The sequence below is a fragment of the Felis catus genome, chromosome C1, assembly GCF_018350175.1.
Source record: "Felis catus isolate Fca126 chromosome C1, F.catus_Fca126_mat1.0, whole genome shotgun sequence".
In the NCBI taxonomy this organism is placed as follows: domain Eukaryota; kingdom Metazoa; phylum Chordata; class Mammalia; order Carnivora; family Felidae; genus Felis; species Felis catus.
Genome location: NC_058375.1, coordinates 104,661,617 through 104,675,765, shown reverse-complemented (window position 1 = coordinate 104,675,765; position 14,149 = coordinate 104,661,617). Strand labels below are relative to the sequence as shown.

The following is a 14,149-nucleotide window of genomic DNA, read 5'->3' as shown; positions in this document are numbered from 1 at the left end:
ATGAGCATCTAATTAAAAGCCAGGGAAGGTTTGCAATTTGGGAATTGTAAGGGTATTTACCTTCATAATTTTGTTTCAACTTTTCTAAATAGCTAATGATAGTCTTACATATTTTCCCTATTGTTTATTTTGGATCAGACGTGGGCTTGTCACTTCATGGGAATTGTTTTCTTTAAACGTCTCCAGACACCACCACTGGGCAGGTACTGTTATCCCCATTTTACAGATGAGGAACTGAGGCCTGGTGAGATGAAGCATCTTGCCAAAGCCTCATAGGTAATAAGAGGCAGAGCCAGGACTCCAACTCAAGTCTGTGGCCTTGCACTTAGCCTCTGCTTCTCTGTACTGATCATGACACATGGGCACGTGTTTCATTTGTGAAGGTAACAGGGTGGAGGAGATGGAGACTGTAAAGCTCAACTCTGGCACAGGGTAGATGTTTTTCTCCACTTGATAGTGGTGGTGACAGGTGGACTGTGGGTAAGCAGATATCAAAGGGTCCGTTGAAGCAGCAAGGCCCTCAACCCTGTACATCATGAACCTCCCATCACGTCCCCGCTCAGCTGCCAGGATGTCCTCTTCACTTGATGTTTTCTGCTTAGGAATTTGAACTTTGGAGTCCTAGCATTTCAGGCGGAATCCTGGGTCATGGCACTCACTAGCTGTGGGAGCTTAGGCAAGATACTTTAAGCTTCCTAGCCTGTAAAATGAGAAAACACCTACCTGCCTTGCAGGGTTGTCGATGATTAAAAGAGAGATGCAGTAGAAAGCATAGTTAGAAGTGACTGAGCCACGGGGCACCTGGGTGGTTCAGTCGGTTAAGTGTCTGACTTCAGCTCAGGTCATGATATCGTGGTTCCTGGGTTCGGACCCCGTGTCAGGCTCTGTGCTGACAGCTCAGAACCAGAAGCCTGTTTCATATTCTGTGTCTTCATTTCTCTCTCTCACAAGAGGGGATTCTGTGTCTCTCTTTCCCCGCTCAGGCTCTCTCTCTCAAAAATAAAATAAACATTAAAAAAAAGTGACTGAGCTTGATGAACATGAGTGGTTATCATCATTTCTGAATGGTGTGCATAATACAGTGCTGTTGCTACCACCTATGCCTCCTTGGGACATATGCTGTCCTGGTGGTCCTCATCTGTCTCCAGCTATCCTCTGTCTCCTGACGTTCCCTTCTTCTACCAGCCCCCTCACTGCTCCTGCTTGCCCAGGGTGCTGCCTCAGCCCTCTTCTCTTCTCCTGGACTTCTGGCTACATCTCATCCAATTCCCTGCCTTCTGTTAGCCCTTATTCCCTTATCCTTTTGCTAAGGGCTTCCCCCCAAAGTATTTCCAGGTGAGCTCATTTACTGAATAGATTAATATTCAGAATTCCTGGTGAATGCGTCCTTCTAGATGGTTAACAGGATTCTCAACATCAATGTCAGAAGGGCCTTTAAGCATCTTCTTGGTTCCAAAAGCAGTTTGCTCTCCCTGAATTCTTCACCTTAGTGAAATCTTCTATCATCTCCTAGTTCCTTGGGTCAAGGACAATCTCCTTTTTCTCTTGCATTCTCCAAATGCCTAAATCACCACATCTTACCAACTTTACCCCCTACAATTCCCTCAAATCCATCACTTCATCTCTGTCCACTCCTAGTTGCTGCTATAGCTGAGGCCACCATCAGCTCTGATTAAAGGACCCAAAGTCCAATGAACAATACCAGCTCCTTGGCTGACAGATTTTCCAACCAGGTTGGACATGAGAAGGCTTTTGAAGAGAACATGAATTGCTTTTAGCCTGACTTTTTTTTTTTCTTTCTGACTGATCTGAAAGTGGGAAATTACTTAAGTACCTAAAACAATTAGATTTTGATGCTGACTTAAAATTTTTTGGTACTAGTTTTTGGTACTAATTTTCACCCTAGTTTCTCAAACCTACAAAGACATTCCAAAAGTTTCCTATTAAGGCCTAGGAAGTTTGGATTTCACAGGATTGTGGCAGGGATGTCAACTTTGTCCTATTGCCAAACAGGTGTCCAAGTTGTCACTAGAATGCCTGTGGCAATTTGCAAATCCCTTGAAGGCACTGGGAAATTCCTCATAGTCCTCCCAGAATATGTTCACAGTGAGAATCAGATTCTGTTGCCCTAGCCCCTTGAGGCAAATCACCAATATGGCAGCTAATAGGTAAGGCAGCAGTGTCCTGCCAAGGCCTGACCCTCTGCTGGGTGAGAAAGACTGGGTCAATAGGCTCCAAATCCTCAGAAAGTGAGTGTGCATACACCTGCTTCCACCGCCTGTGGTTTGCTGGCCGTATGTGAAGACAGGGGGCTCAGTCAGGCTGAATAGAGAACACTTCCATTGTCAAGACCCAGACCTGCTGTTGTGTAGGAGAGCTGAAAGACAGATTTTTAAAAAAATCTTTTGTACACTCTGAGGAATACAGTTTTTTGTTTTTTTTTAATTGCTGTTTTATGTCTTTGCCTTTTTTTTTTTTTCAACGTTTGTTTATTTTTGGGACAGAGAGAGACAGAGCATGAACAGGGGAGGGGCAGAGAGAGAGGGAGACACAGAATTCGGAAACAGGCTCCAGGCTCTGAGCCATCAGCCCAGAGCCGGATGCGGGGCTTGAACTCACGGACCGCGAGATCGTGACCTGGCTGAAGTCGGACGCTTAACCGACTGCGCCACCCAGGCGCCCCAGGAATACAGTTTTAATGATCTATACACAATGCATGAAAAGTGCCCTTATGAAAAAGTGCCCTTTTTCCCTGTACAAGGAGCGTCCTCCAAGTACCCTCACATTTGCCCCAGCGGACTATTTGGGGTAATCAGAAGAGACCCCGCCTCCTTCTGGGTGTCTCTTCCCTTACCCCTAGGCCTAGAATTTTGTTCCCCATCCTCAACCAGGCTAGTTCCTGCTCCTGAGCTTCCCTAAGACGCTCAATAAATAAAAATTCATTTGTTTTATTCAACAAAGAAATGAATATTTATTTGCCACTCTTACAAAATCTCATTTTTTGACTGGACTCAGATGAGAGGTAGAACCTCTTAGAGAAGACAGCCTCTGTCTCTTGGCAGTCTGTTCCTATGGCCTCCTTCATTCTCTTGGCCAAAAGGTTAGCATTTTCTGCAGGCTCTTCCTTATTTGTCTTCATGCACTGCTTGTTCAAAGCAGTACCCCGACGTCTGTGTTGGAGGACACATGGAGTGAGAAGACGCCCAATCTTGGCCGCTCAGGTATGAGATTTCCTACTTTGTTTGGGGACTTTCTCACAACATCCTGGCGGACATCATCTTCCTTAGAGAGATTGGAAACTTTGCAGATTCTGCTAGGTCTTTGGGGCCCCCAGGCGACAAGGCACAGTAGGATCAGTGAGTCCAGGAGTATCCTTCTCCCCGTTTTTTACAATGACCAAGTTGAGAACACTGAGATTGACATCCGCAATGCAAGCCTGAACAGATCTGCGCTTTCTTCCCCCAGAGTCCTTCTGGGTCGGTGGCAGGAAGGCCCTATACTCGGCAGCAGGCAGACACAGCCATGGGTCAAGACGCCCTGCTTCATGGGGAAGCCTTGTTTGTCATTGCCACCACTGATTTGGAACACGTAACCCTTACACTCTTCACCTAGAGCATCAGCAGCAACTTCTGTGACTGTTCGCTTCTCATAAAAGGTACGAAGTTCACGTTCGTCGTCCACTTCAATGAGTTTCTGGCAGCCAGTAGCCAGGAAAGAGTTGTTCAGCTAAGGATGATAAAAGGGGTGGGGTGGGGAGGGAAAAGTCTTAAGAAAACGGCAAAACCACCTACAAAGGTAATTCCATTGCAAAAAGCATTTTATGGAACCCTCAGAAAATGAGCAGAGATCCTGAAATATCGGTTTTACTAGCTAAACGTGTGTACACAGTAACACACAAGCACTACACTAAAAATCAAGCTAATTTTTCCTCCAGCATCGCAGAATGACCCCACAGCAAAGAACCCTCCACTGCTCTATAGCCTATCAGAGCAGGAAGCCCAGTTAGGGGCCACCAACTAGGCAACAAGGCCATATCTCTGAAAGGCAGATTAGTGATGCAGACGAGGTCCATCCTCTGAGGGGCTCACCTTTGACAGGAAACCAGTTAAGACCACCCAGGGAAGGCCACCACTGTCCCGCACCAGTGAGGGGCCAGGTCCTAACTCCCCCAGGCTCTTCCTCCTCTGCTTTCCTATTTTCCTTCCACACCCTGCAATCGTGGATTTGGGGAGCGAGCGCTCCACTTGTTGTGGTGGGAGGAGCACACGTGGGTAGAAACGCGCGGAGAGGGGTGAAGGCAGATCATAGCCATTCCCACTAAGCCAGGAATCCCTGAACTGCCTTAGCCACGGCAGATGCCTGCAGGCTGTTCTCAAATCTCAGGGCCACGGGCAGGTCTTGGGCATCTTTGGTATTTTAGGTTGGTTGAAGCTGATGTAGTATCAGTTTGAGGCATGGGATCCTGAGGAGGAAGGGCTCCGGCATGGAAATCAGGGGTCTGCTGAGCCACTAAGGGCTCTGCCACTCTGGAACGTAATTCTCCCTTTGAAGACTTCAGGCTGCACTTTTGGAAACAAATTTCAACGGACAAGAGATGCAGGCTGCAAAGGGGTCATCCCTGCAGAGCTCCAGGTCACTGCTACTTCTGCTTATAACTAAGTCACAGGGGATCCCATCACGTACTGTTGGTCTGAGCAGGGAATGAGGCCCCGGGCAGAGACCATGGGGCCTGTATTGATTTCCTAGGGCTGCCCTCACAAGATACCAGACTGCCTGGCTTAAACAACAGAAATTTACCGACTCCCAGCTCTAGAGGCTAGAAGTCCAAGATCAAGGGGCACCTGGGTGGCTCAGTTGGTTAAGTGCCAGACTTTGGCTCGGGTCATAATCTCACCGTTTGTGGGTTGGAGACCCGCGTTGGACTCTGCGCTGTATGGAGCCTGCTAGGGATTCTCTCTCTGTACCCCCGCCCCTGGTGCTCTCTCTCTCTCTCAAAATAAATAAATAAAAACTTACAAAAAAACCTTTTTTGTGTGTTAAGAAGTCCAAGATCAAGATGTCATCAGGTTTGGTTTCCTCTGAGGCCTCTCCTTAGCCTGCAGGTGGCTGCCTTCTCACTGTGTCCTCTTATGGTCATCCCTCTGTGCTGTGTCCTGATCTCCTCTTATAAAAAAGACACTACTGGGGCGCCTGGGTGGCGCAGTCGGTTGAGCGTCCGACTTCAGCCAGGTCACGATCGCGTGGTCCGTGAGTTCGAGCCCCGCGTCGCGCTCTGGGCTGATGGCTCAGAGCCTGGAGCCTGTTTCCGATTCTGTGTCTCCCTCTCTCTCTGCCCCTCCCCCGTTCATGCTCTGTCTCTCTCTGTCCCAAAAATAAATAAACGTTGAAAAAAAAAATTAAAAAAAATAAAAATAAAAAAGACACTACTCATATAGGATGAGAGCACATCCTAATGACATTTTAACTTAAATGCCTCTTCAAAGGCCCTATCTCCAAATACAGTCACCTTCTGAGGTACTAGGAGTTAGAGCTTCAACACAGGAATTGCTGGGGGGTGGGGGGTGGGGGGTGGGGGGTGGGGGGGAGGGTGGGGAGGAGAGACACAATTCAGCCGGTCACAGGGCCTATTCTGAAAATCTCTGAGTCTGGGGCTGAAAACTGGGGACCCTCTGGCAGGAGCAGAAAAAGTTTTCTTCCTTCCTTCCTCTCTCTCTTTCTTTCCTCCCCACACTCCTTGCAAAGGGCAAAAGTTTTCAAAAGTTATCTCTGCCTGTTTCTGTTCCCCTCAGTGAATTTTCACCAATCTCTGTGTGAACGAAACCACCAACTCTGGTCTCTTCCGGGTGTACATAAACGACGATCAAGGATAAGAGGTGTCATCTGAGACGCACACAGCCGCTGGTGTTTGAGTTCTTGCTCCTGTAATGCCAGCTTCCCGAGGTCCTGCCCCACTCTTCTAGGTAAACAGACTCATTTCTAAGACCCCGAGAGGCGTGAAGACTTCCATTTCATCTGGTGTAATAAGAGTGGCCCCTCGGAGAGAAACTCAAGCCTCCGCCCGCACAGATGCTGGGGCAGACAGACGTGGGCAAGGAGGGGAAGGGAGCAGGGCGTGCTCTGCCTTCCCTTGGTTCCAGCCGCCCGAGAGCTTGAACTACTGAGCGCCCCCGCGCTGAATAACTCAAGTACCTGCACAAAACTCCTCAAATGTCTCTGCATGTGGGGTTGTCCTCCTGGAAGAATCGCGAGTCTCCTGCTGTGGGCGTGAGCAGGGAAGGATACCGACCAGGCGGAGCTCCCGGGGAGTGGTGTCGTGTTGAGGAGGCCTTTGAATCCCGGTCCATCTTCCCACCGCCGCTGTTTTAGCGAAACCCATAGGACTGTCAGAGCTGAATGCTGGGCCACACAAGCCAGACCCTCTTTGTCCTGTGTGTTCCTGCCCGGAGCTGCCCAATCCTACCTTCTTCCTTAAGGTTCCTTGGCATTCAAAACAAAGGGCGGGGCGGGGCGGGGCGGGGGGAGAAAGGCGGGGTGAGAAAGTGCAGAGCGCGAGACCTCTGGCAACGTCGCTGCGGCGAGCAAGGGAGTTTTGACAAAGTGGGTGAAGGGGATGAATGGCACCCGCTAAGTGTCCCGCTGCCCGGGGCAACCTGGGCGTTACCGACACCCGACGTGCAGGCAGGGTTTGGGAATCCCGACAACGACCTAGCAGAAACCTGGCGGTACCAAGGTGGCGGGTGGCGGATTTGCCCCCTCCCACCAGCCGGAGCGCCGCGCCTCTGGGGGCCACTTCCGGCGGGGGTGTGGAGGCCGCGGGAACACGGCTCCCGCTGGGGAAGAAGCCGGGCCAGCCGAGTCCGGACCGCTCCCTAGGGACTCTTCGTCGTCTCGGCCCGTCCTGGAGCCCAAAGCCCCTCGTCTCCTGTCCCGACAGCTTACAACCCGGGGTCACCGTGGGGCACGTAAGGACACCCCAGGAAGAGAGCACGCATGCCCGCCCCACAGAAGCCGAAGTGGGGGTCCTGGCCGCACCCGAAAAAGGAGCCAACAAACAGGACGGGACGCCCCTGGACTCGGCGCGTGGCCCCGCGAGCTACCTGCCGGGAGATCCTCAGCTTTACCCGGTTCTGGTGCCTCATCCGCGCGGTGTTGGGGGGGGGGGGGGGGTCTGCTTTGTACAGGGGAGGTGGTAGAGTATGAGCGTCGGCCGGGAGAGAGCGAAGACGAGTGGCACAGCTTCTTTCAGGTGCCGTCGTGGGTGGCTCTGAAAAGAGCCTTTGGATGGGATGGAACCTCGAGCCGAGCGCGCACTTTAAGCCCGCTCCCCGCGGATGCGGCGAGCCAGCTGGATGTCCTTGGGCATGATAGTGACGCGCTTGGCGTGGATAGCGCACAGGTTCGTGTCCTCGAACAGCCCCACCAGGTAGGCCTCGCTCGCCTCCTGCAGCGCCATCACGGCCGAGCTCTGGAAGCGCAGGTCCGTCTTGAAGTCCTGCGCGATCTCGCGCACCAGCCGCTGGAACGGCAGCTTGCGGATCAGCAGCTCGGTGGACTTCTGGTAGCGCCGGATCTCCCGCAGGGCCACGGTGCCCGGCCGGTAGCGGTGCGGCTTCTTCACGCCGCCCGTGGCGGGCGCGCTCTTGCGGGCCGCCTTGGTGGCCAGCTGCTTCCGCGGGGCCTTGCCGCCGGTCGACTTGCGGGCGGTCTGCTTTGTACGGGCCATAGCGAACCAAAACACCAACTCACCAGCGCAGCGGCAGCGAGAGTAACGGGGTCTCGGCCCGCCGCCGCACTCTTTATAGGCACCGTCTTCTTCCGATCGGGCGGGGCGATAATTGAAAGTCCCGCGCTGGCTGTCCATTGGCTGTGACGTCACCCGTCCCGGCATCGCTCATTGGCCTGGGCACAATCCTCCCTACCCCGCCCACTCGCCTCGCTTTCTACTTTCCAGTTCGCCAAGTCTTTCTCCTACCTTGTTTTTCCTTTCTTTTCGGCGGGCGGGGAGGGAGGAGGGGGGGGGGGGGCTCATTTTTGAGCTCAACTCTGTCCGAATCTTCCTCCCTGACTCTTTTACCCCTTTGCCGCGCAGTACCCTCTTCCTTCCCTCGCGGGCTCCCCAACTCCACCTCACTCTTCCGTTTGCTCCCCGCCCCCCAAAGCGCCTTGTCCCCTTCTAAGAGCCTCCTCGTTGGTGTGATGGATCTTTTCCCGCCTTGTCGGTACTTTTCGGATGGGAAAGTTGTCGGTCTCACCCCACCCCCTCGCCTCCGGAGCGCAAGATCCCGCCTCCGGGAACCCAAGCGGGGACCTGTCCCTCCGCTGCGAAGACGGCCCCCTCACGGTTACTTGAGACAGCCGGCTCAGCTAAGCCAAGGTCAGGGCCGCCACACTCCCGCAAACTGCCAGCTCCCCTGCCGACTGGGGGTGCACGTGCGTTGGGCAAAGGCCTCACGAGCCCGGGAGTCGCGTACTTGGCACTCACTCCCGAGGGAGGAGCCCGGGGGCCACCCAACAGTACTACTCCTAGCGCAGTCGACCGTGGCTGCGCCCAACGGGCTCTGGCTCCTCTCCCTGCCTTCAAGTCCTAAGTAAGATCTACGAGATGGTTGAGGCGCAAGATTTGAGAGGCCAGGAGCGGCTCGGCGACTACTGGCCAATAGTGGAACGGAGAAGAGTCGCTACTGTGAACAACTCTTTATTTGAGAGGGTGGGTGGCTCTTAAAAGAGCCTTTGATTTCACAGGTACCCCTTTGCCACCAGGGCTGGCTGAGCTTCCGGACGCCGGCCTCACTTGCCCTTTGCCTTGTGGTGGCTCTCCGTCTTCTTGGGGAGCAACACGGCCTGGATGTTGGGCAGCACGCCGCCCTGGGCGATGGTGACTTTGCCCAACAGCTTGTTCAGTTCCTCGTCGTTGCGGATGGCCAGCTGCAGGTGGCGGGGGATGATGCGCGTCTTCTTGTTGTCGCGGGCCGCGTTCCCCGCCAGCTCCAGGATTTCCGCCGTCAGATACTCCAGCACCGCCGCCATGTAGACCGGCGCGCCGGCCCCCACCCGCTCGGCGTAGTTGCCCTTGCGCAGCAGGCGGTGCACTCGGCCCACCGGGAACTGCAGGCCGGCGCGGGACGAGCGCGACTTGGCCTTGGCACGGGCCTTGCCTCCTTGTTTGCCACGGCCAGACATGACGGCAACGCTCACCGCAACAACCTCCCGCTTGACGGCCGAGAATAGTCGCCGCAAACGCCGCCGCTTCAGCCTTTTATAGGCAGAACCCGGATTGTCTACGGGGCACTTTGATTGGCTAAGGCAGATCTTTGTTCTGACGACCAATAGGCCGGCTCGGCCAGAATCCGCTCATTTACATAATCTCGTCCCCCTCGCAGGAGCGCGGCCGAAAACTCGCGAATCGCGACGCAGCGTAACCAGAACCTTAATTTGCGTGGGGCCTCTTTAAGTACCGAGTCGCTTCCGGTAGCCTCGGACCTACGGTGGGGTTTGCGTTCCCGGTGGTCGGCGTCCGTGCCTTGTGTTCGCCGCTATGCCCGAGCCGGCAAAGTCCGCCCCCGCGGCCAAGAAGGGCTCGAAGAAGGCGGTCACCAAAGCCCAGAAGAAAGACGGCAAGAAGCGCAAGCGCAGCCGCAAGGAGAGTTACTCCATCTACGTGTACAAGGTGCTCAAGCAGGTGCACCCCGACACCGGCATCTCCTCCAAGGCCATGGGCATCATGAACTCGTTCGTCAACGACATCTTTGAGCGCATCGCCGGCGAGGCCTCCCGCCTGGCGCATTACAACAAGCGCTCGACCATCACCTCCCGGGAGATCCAGACGGCCGTGCGCCTGCTGCTGCCCGGCGAGCTGGCCAAGCACGCCGTGTCCGAGGGCACCAAGGCCGTCACCAAGTACACCAGCTCCAAGTGAGTCCCTGCCGGGACTCGGCGCTCGCACGGGTCGCCGGCCGCTTGACTCCAAAGGCTCTTTTCAGAGCCACCCACCTTCTCCGGGAAAGACGCTGTTCGTTTTCTCTATTATGGTTCCTAGTTTGCCTTTGGGGTTTTTCTTTTAGTACACTGAATTCTTTTGTGAAGCACAAGTGACCGTTCCTTTTCTTTTTTAGATGATAGAGTAGTTCCTGTATAGTTGGGTAGAAAAACGTAATGGGAAATGGTGTTTTTTGGCTTGTAGAGGACCTCGCTTGAAACTGGCTTTGGTTTTGCTGCGTAGAGTTGAACGTGTGCGTTGCTAAGTCGTTAACGTTGAGAAATGCTGTGTTTGTTTTCATTAACTTATTTATGCCGGATAAGGAAGTTGTCAGGTTAATAAAGGTGCAACCAACTATCTGGTTGGGGTTCCCAATTGGTAAAACGGTGGTGGTACTTCAGTCTTTCCATCATGTGCTTTAGAGTTGTGAACTAAAAAGGATAACTTTTTGTTTTGGTTCTGACAAATTCATTGACTCGGTATCCCTGATTCACGAGCACCTGCTCTTTTTTTTTTTCATTCATGGGAAGATTTAAGCGGATTTTGATACCTAGTAACCGTTAATGCTGGTGCAGATCCTCAAAATTGCCTATTATATGGTCGTGATGAGAATTATTAGAAAAGCTTGTCCAATTTGAAGGCTATTTCCACAGAATGGGTACAACATATGCGTAATTTCTGAAGCAGGAGAGTGTAAAATGCTAGCCGAGTAGAAAGCCCCAATATGGCTGGGAAAGTGAAAAGGAGTTAGATTGGCTTGAGAGTTTGTTCTCGGTGTTTTGGGAACTCTTGGATTGTTTTAGGCAAGGATCTGCACACATGACCTCATTAGCCTTAACGATTACTCTGGGGGCATTGTAAATGCCCCCTCTCTGTAAAGAGAGACTTCATACTATTCATACTTTCCGATCTGTAATAAACTTCTGCCTGCTGCTCCTTACCAAAAAAAAAAAAAAATTACTCTGGTTGCTTAGTGGATCTAGATTCTAGGTTGTCCATAGTAGAAGCAAAAAACCAACTACTAGGCTATATAGCAGTGTTGTGAAGTAGAGCAGTGATTACTAAAGTCTGGTCTCAGATGAGCAGCGTCAGTATTACCTGAGAATCAATCAAAAATGAAAATTTCAGGCCCCAGTAATCAGTGTTAACAGGTCCTCTGGCTGATTCTGATGGTTGCTAAAGTGTGAGAACCACTGGTAGTCTAGACCTGTTGGATTGGAGTACAATGATAATGTGATAGTTAAATATGTTGGAATTAGGATTAGATTTTGGAGGTAAAAGTGATAGGTTTTGGTGAGGAATAAGATGTAGTTAAAAGCAAAACCCCTAAGTTTTTTATTTGAACATCTGGTGCTATTAATGAGGATGAATAATGGGAGGAGGTATGGCTTTTGGGGCACTGAAAAGTGATCTAGAGTTCTGAGTCAAATTTGAGAAGCTTTTAATATTCAGGTGGATATATGGCGTTGGCAATTTGAGAGTGCACGTAGTACTCAGGGAAAAGAACACAAACACAGAGGAATGGGGATGAAGGACTATCACCTTAAAGTATTCTTCCAGACTATTTCTCCTTGACTCCTTAATGTAGTCTTTAAAAAAAAAAATTATTTTTGAGAGAGAAAGACGGAATGTAAGCAGGGGAGGGGCGGAGAGAAAGGGAGACACAGAATCTGAAGCAGGCTCCAGGCTATGAGCTGTCAGCACAGAGCCGCATGGGGGGCTCAAACTCACCAGCTGTGAGATCATGACCTGAGCTGAAGTTGGCCGCCCAACCAACTGAGCCACCGAGGTGCCCAGCTTTAATGTATTCTTGAAAATGTTATTTCTTCTTATGTGTTTGTCATGAAATACAACTTAGTAGTTGATAGTCCTATAATAATATTACTGTAGCATTTATTTTTCTTATTCTGTTTTTCTAATAGTGTCCTGATTTTCTTTTTTTTTTTTTTTAATTTTTTTTTTTAACGTTTATTTATTTTTGAGATAGAGAGAGAGAGAGAGAGAGAGAGACAGAGCGTGAATGGGGGAGGGTCAGAGAGAGGGAGACACAGAATCCGAAACAGGCTCCAGGCTCTGAGCTGTCAGCACAGAGCCCCACGCGGGGCTCAAACTCACGGACCACGAGATCGTGACCGGAGCCGAAGTCGGCCGCTTAACCAACTGAGCCACCCAGGCGCCCCTGCACTTGGGTGATTTTTAAAAAGCTCTCCAAAGTGACTTTAACAGGCAGGGAAATTTGAGAACCACTGCCACACGTGTTTCCCAGACAACAAATCCTACAGGGTTGGCCTGATTGGTTGGAGTGTAATCCCAGCCCCCTTTGCACATTGATTAGTTCAGAAATCTAGACCAATCTGATTAGCACAAACATTTCAGAAATTGAAGTAACTGAGTAAGGGAATGTAGATTGCTTTTATCTTTTGGGAAAGAAGTTTCTTTGAAGGGCAAAGGAAGATGGAGTGCTCTGGGGTGTGAAGGCAAAGAAGAATTGTAGACAACACTAGAAGAAGGAACATCTTCAGGGGAGGATCAGTGTTCTGAGCCACTCCTGGAATTCAGCCAACCTTGGAGCCCTGCTGTGCTTTCGGATATCCGGTTAAGCCTGTTTGTCTGTTGACTCTTGAAATATTTGAGAAATAATAGCACATAATTTCCCAGCATAAAAGATGATAGGCCTTTTGTCCTGAAAGGTCTCAGAGGATAAATAGGGTAGATAAGAAAAAAATAGAGGGGCTCCAACTACATGTTTGGAGTAAGTCTCCAAGTGTTAAATCAGTATGTGACCAGGGCCAAAGGTTAATATTACCATCAAGAAGGAATGTCTGAGATTTAAACAAATCACAGATGTGATTTAAAAACTTAAACAAGGGGCGCCTGGGTGGCTCAGTCGGTTGAGCGTCCGACTTCTGCTCAGGTCATGATCTCACGGCTTGTGAGTTCGAGCCCCGAGTCAGGCTCTGTGCTGACAGCTCAGAGCCTGGAGCCTGTTTCAGATTCTGTGTCTCCCTCTTTCTCTCTGACCCTCCCCCATTCATGCTCTGTCTCTCTCTGTCTCAAAAGTAAATGAACATTAAAAAAAAAATTTTTTTTTAATAAAAATAAAAATATAATTCTATTATTTAAAATTGTAGTATTTGTATTAGTTTTTTAGGGCTGACATAACAAAGTACCATGAACTGAGCGACTTAAAACAACAGAGATTTAACCTGCCATAGCTCTGGAGGCTAGAAATCTGAAGGTGCTGCTAGGGTCCTGTCCCTCTGAAGGCTCTCAAGGAGAATCCTTGCTTATTTTTCACCTTGGGTAGCCTCAGCTATTTTTTGACACGTGACAGCATAACTCTGACTTCTGGCTCAGTTTTCTTCCTGTGTTTCTACATCTTCATAGGGACACTAGTCACATTGGATTAGGGTCCACCCCGATGACCTCATTTTAAATTGATTACAGGCATATGTCATTTTATTGTGCTTTGTAGATACTGCATTTTTTACAAACTGAAGGCTTGCAGCAACACTATATGGAGGAAGTCTGCGCCATTTTCCAACACCATTTATTCACTTAGTGTCTCTGTCACGTTTTGGTAATTTCACAATATTTCAGACTTTCATTATTATATTTGTTATGGTGATTGCGATCAGTGATTACAACTTGCTGAAAGCTCATGTGATAGCATTTTTTGGCAATAAAATGTTGTAATTAAGGTGTATATAAGGGTTGTGTTTTTTTTGACATAATGCTATTGCACACTTAATAAAATACAGTATAGTGTTAACATAACTTTTATATGCACTGGGAAACCAAAAATGTCATTGGACTCGCTTGCGGTAGTCTGGAACCAAACCCACAGGATCTCAGAGACATGCCTGTACATCTCTGCAAAGACCCTATTTCCAAATAAGGCCACTTTCTAAGGCACTGTGGAGTCATATTTCAACATCTTTTCAGGGGACACAATTCAACCCATAACAGCAGTCAACAGCTGTGGTAAGCTGAATATGGCCCCCAAATATGTGCACATCTAAATCCCTAGAATCTGTGAATATTACATGGCAAAGAGGATTTTACTGATATGATTTGGAAATAGGAAAATATCCTCAATTATTTGCGGGAACCCCAAATGTAATCACCAGGGTCCTTATCAGAGTAAAGCAGAAAGCCAAGAAGGGAAGGAAG

The 14,149-nt window shown here is 50.1% G+C and overlaps 3 protein-coding genes across 3 annotated transcripts; 1 reads left to right on the top strand and 2 right to left on the bottom strand.

Moving 5' to 3' along the window:
• Nucleotides 1–7,255: 7,255 nt before the first annotated feature.
• Nucleotides 7,256–7,950, bottom strand: LOC101101243 (histone H3-like). The gene has a single exon (XM_023259102.2). It carries the CDS (start codon nt 7,886–7,888, stop codon nt 7,313–7,315), a length of 576 nt encoding a protein of 191 aa, XP_023114870.1. The 5' UTR covers nt 7,889–7,950; the 3' UTR covers nt 7,256–7,312.
• A 729-nt stretch (nt 7,951–8,679) lies between these two features.
• On the bottom strand, nt 8,680–9,249 carry LOC101101494 (histone H2A type 2-A). Its single transcript, XM_003990554.6, has one exon. The coding sequence runs from the start codon at nt 9,178–9,180 to the stop codon at nt 8,788–8,790; it is 393 nt and encodes a 130-aa protein (XP_003990603.1). The 5' UTR covers nt 9,181–9,249; the 3' UTR covers nt 8,680–8,787.
• Nucleotides 9,250–9,392: 143 nt separating this feature from the next.
• On the top strand, nt 9,393–10,082 carry LOC101088681 (histone H2B type 2-E-like). Its single transcript, XM_019837760.3, has one exon. It carries the CDS (start codon nt 9,536–9,538, stop codon nt 9,914–9,916), a length of 381 nt encoding a protein of 126 aa, XP_019693319.1. The 5' UTR covers nt 9,393–9,535; the 3' UTR covers nt 9,917–10,082.
• The last annotated feature ends 4,067 nt before the right edge of the window (nt 10,083–14,149 follow it).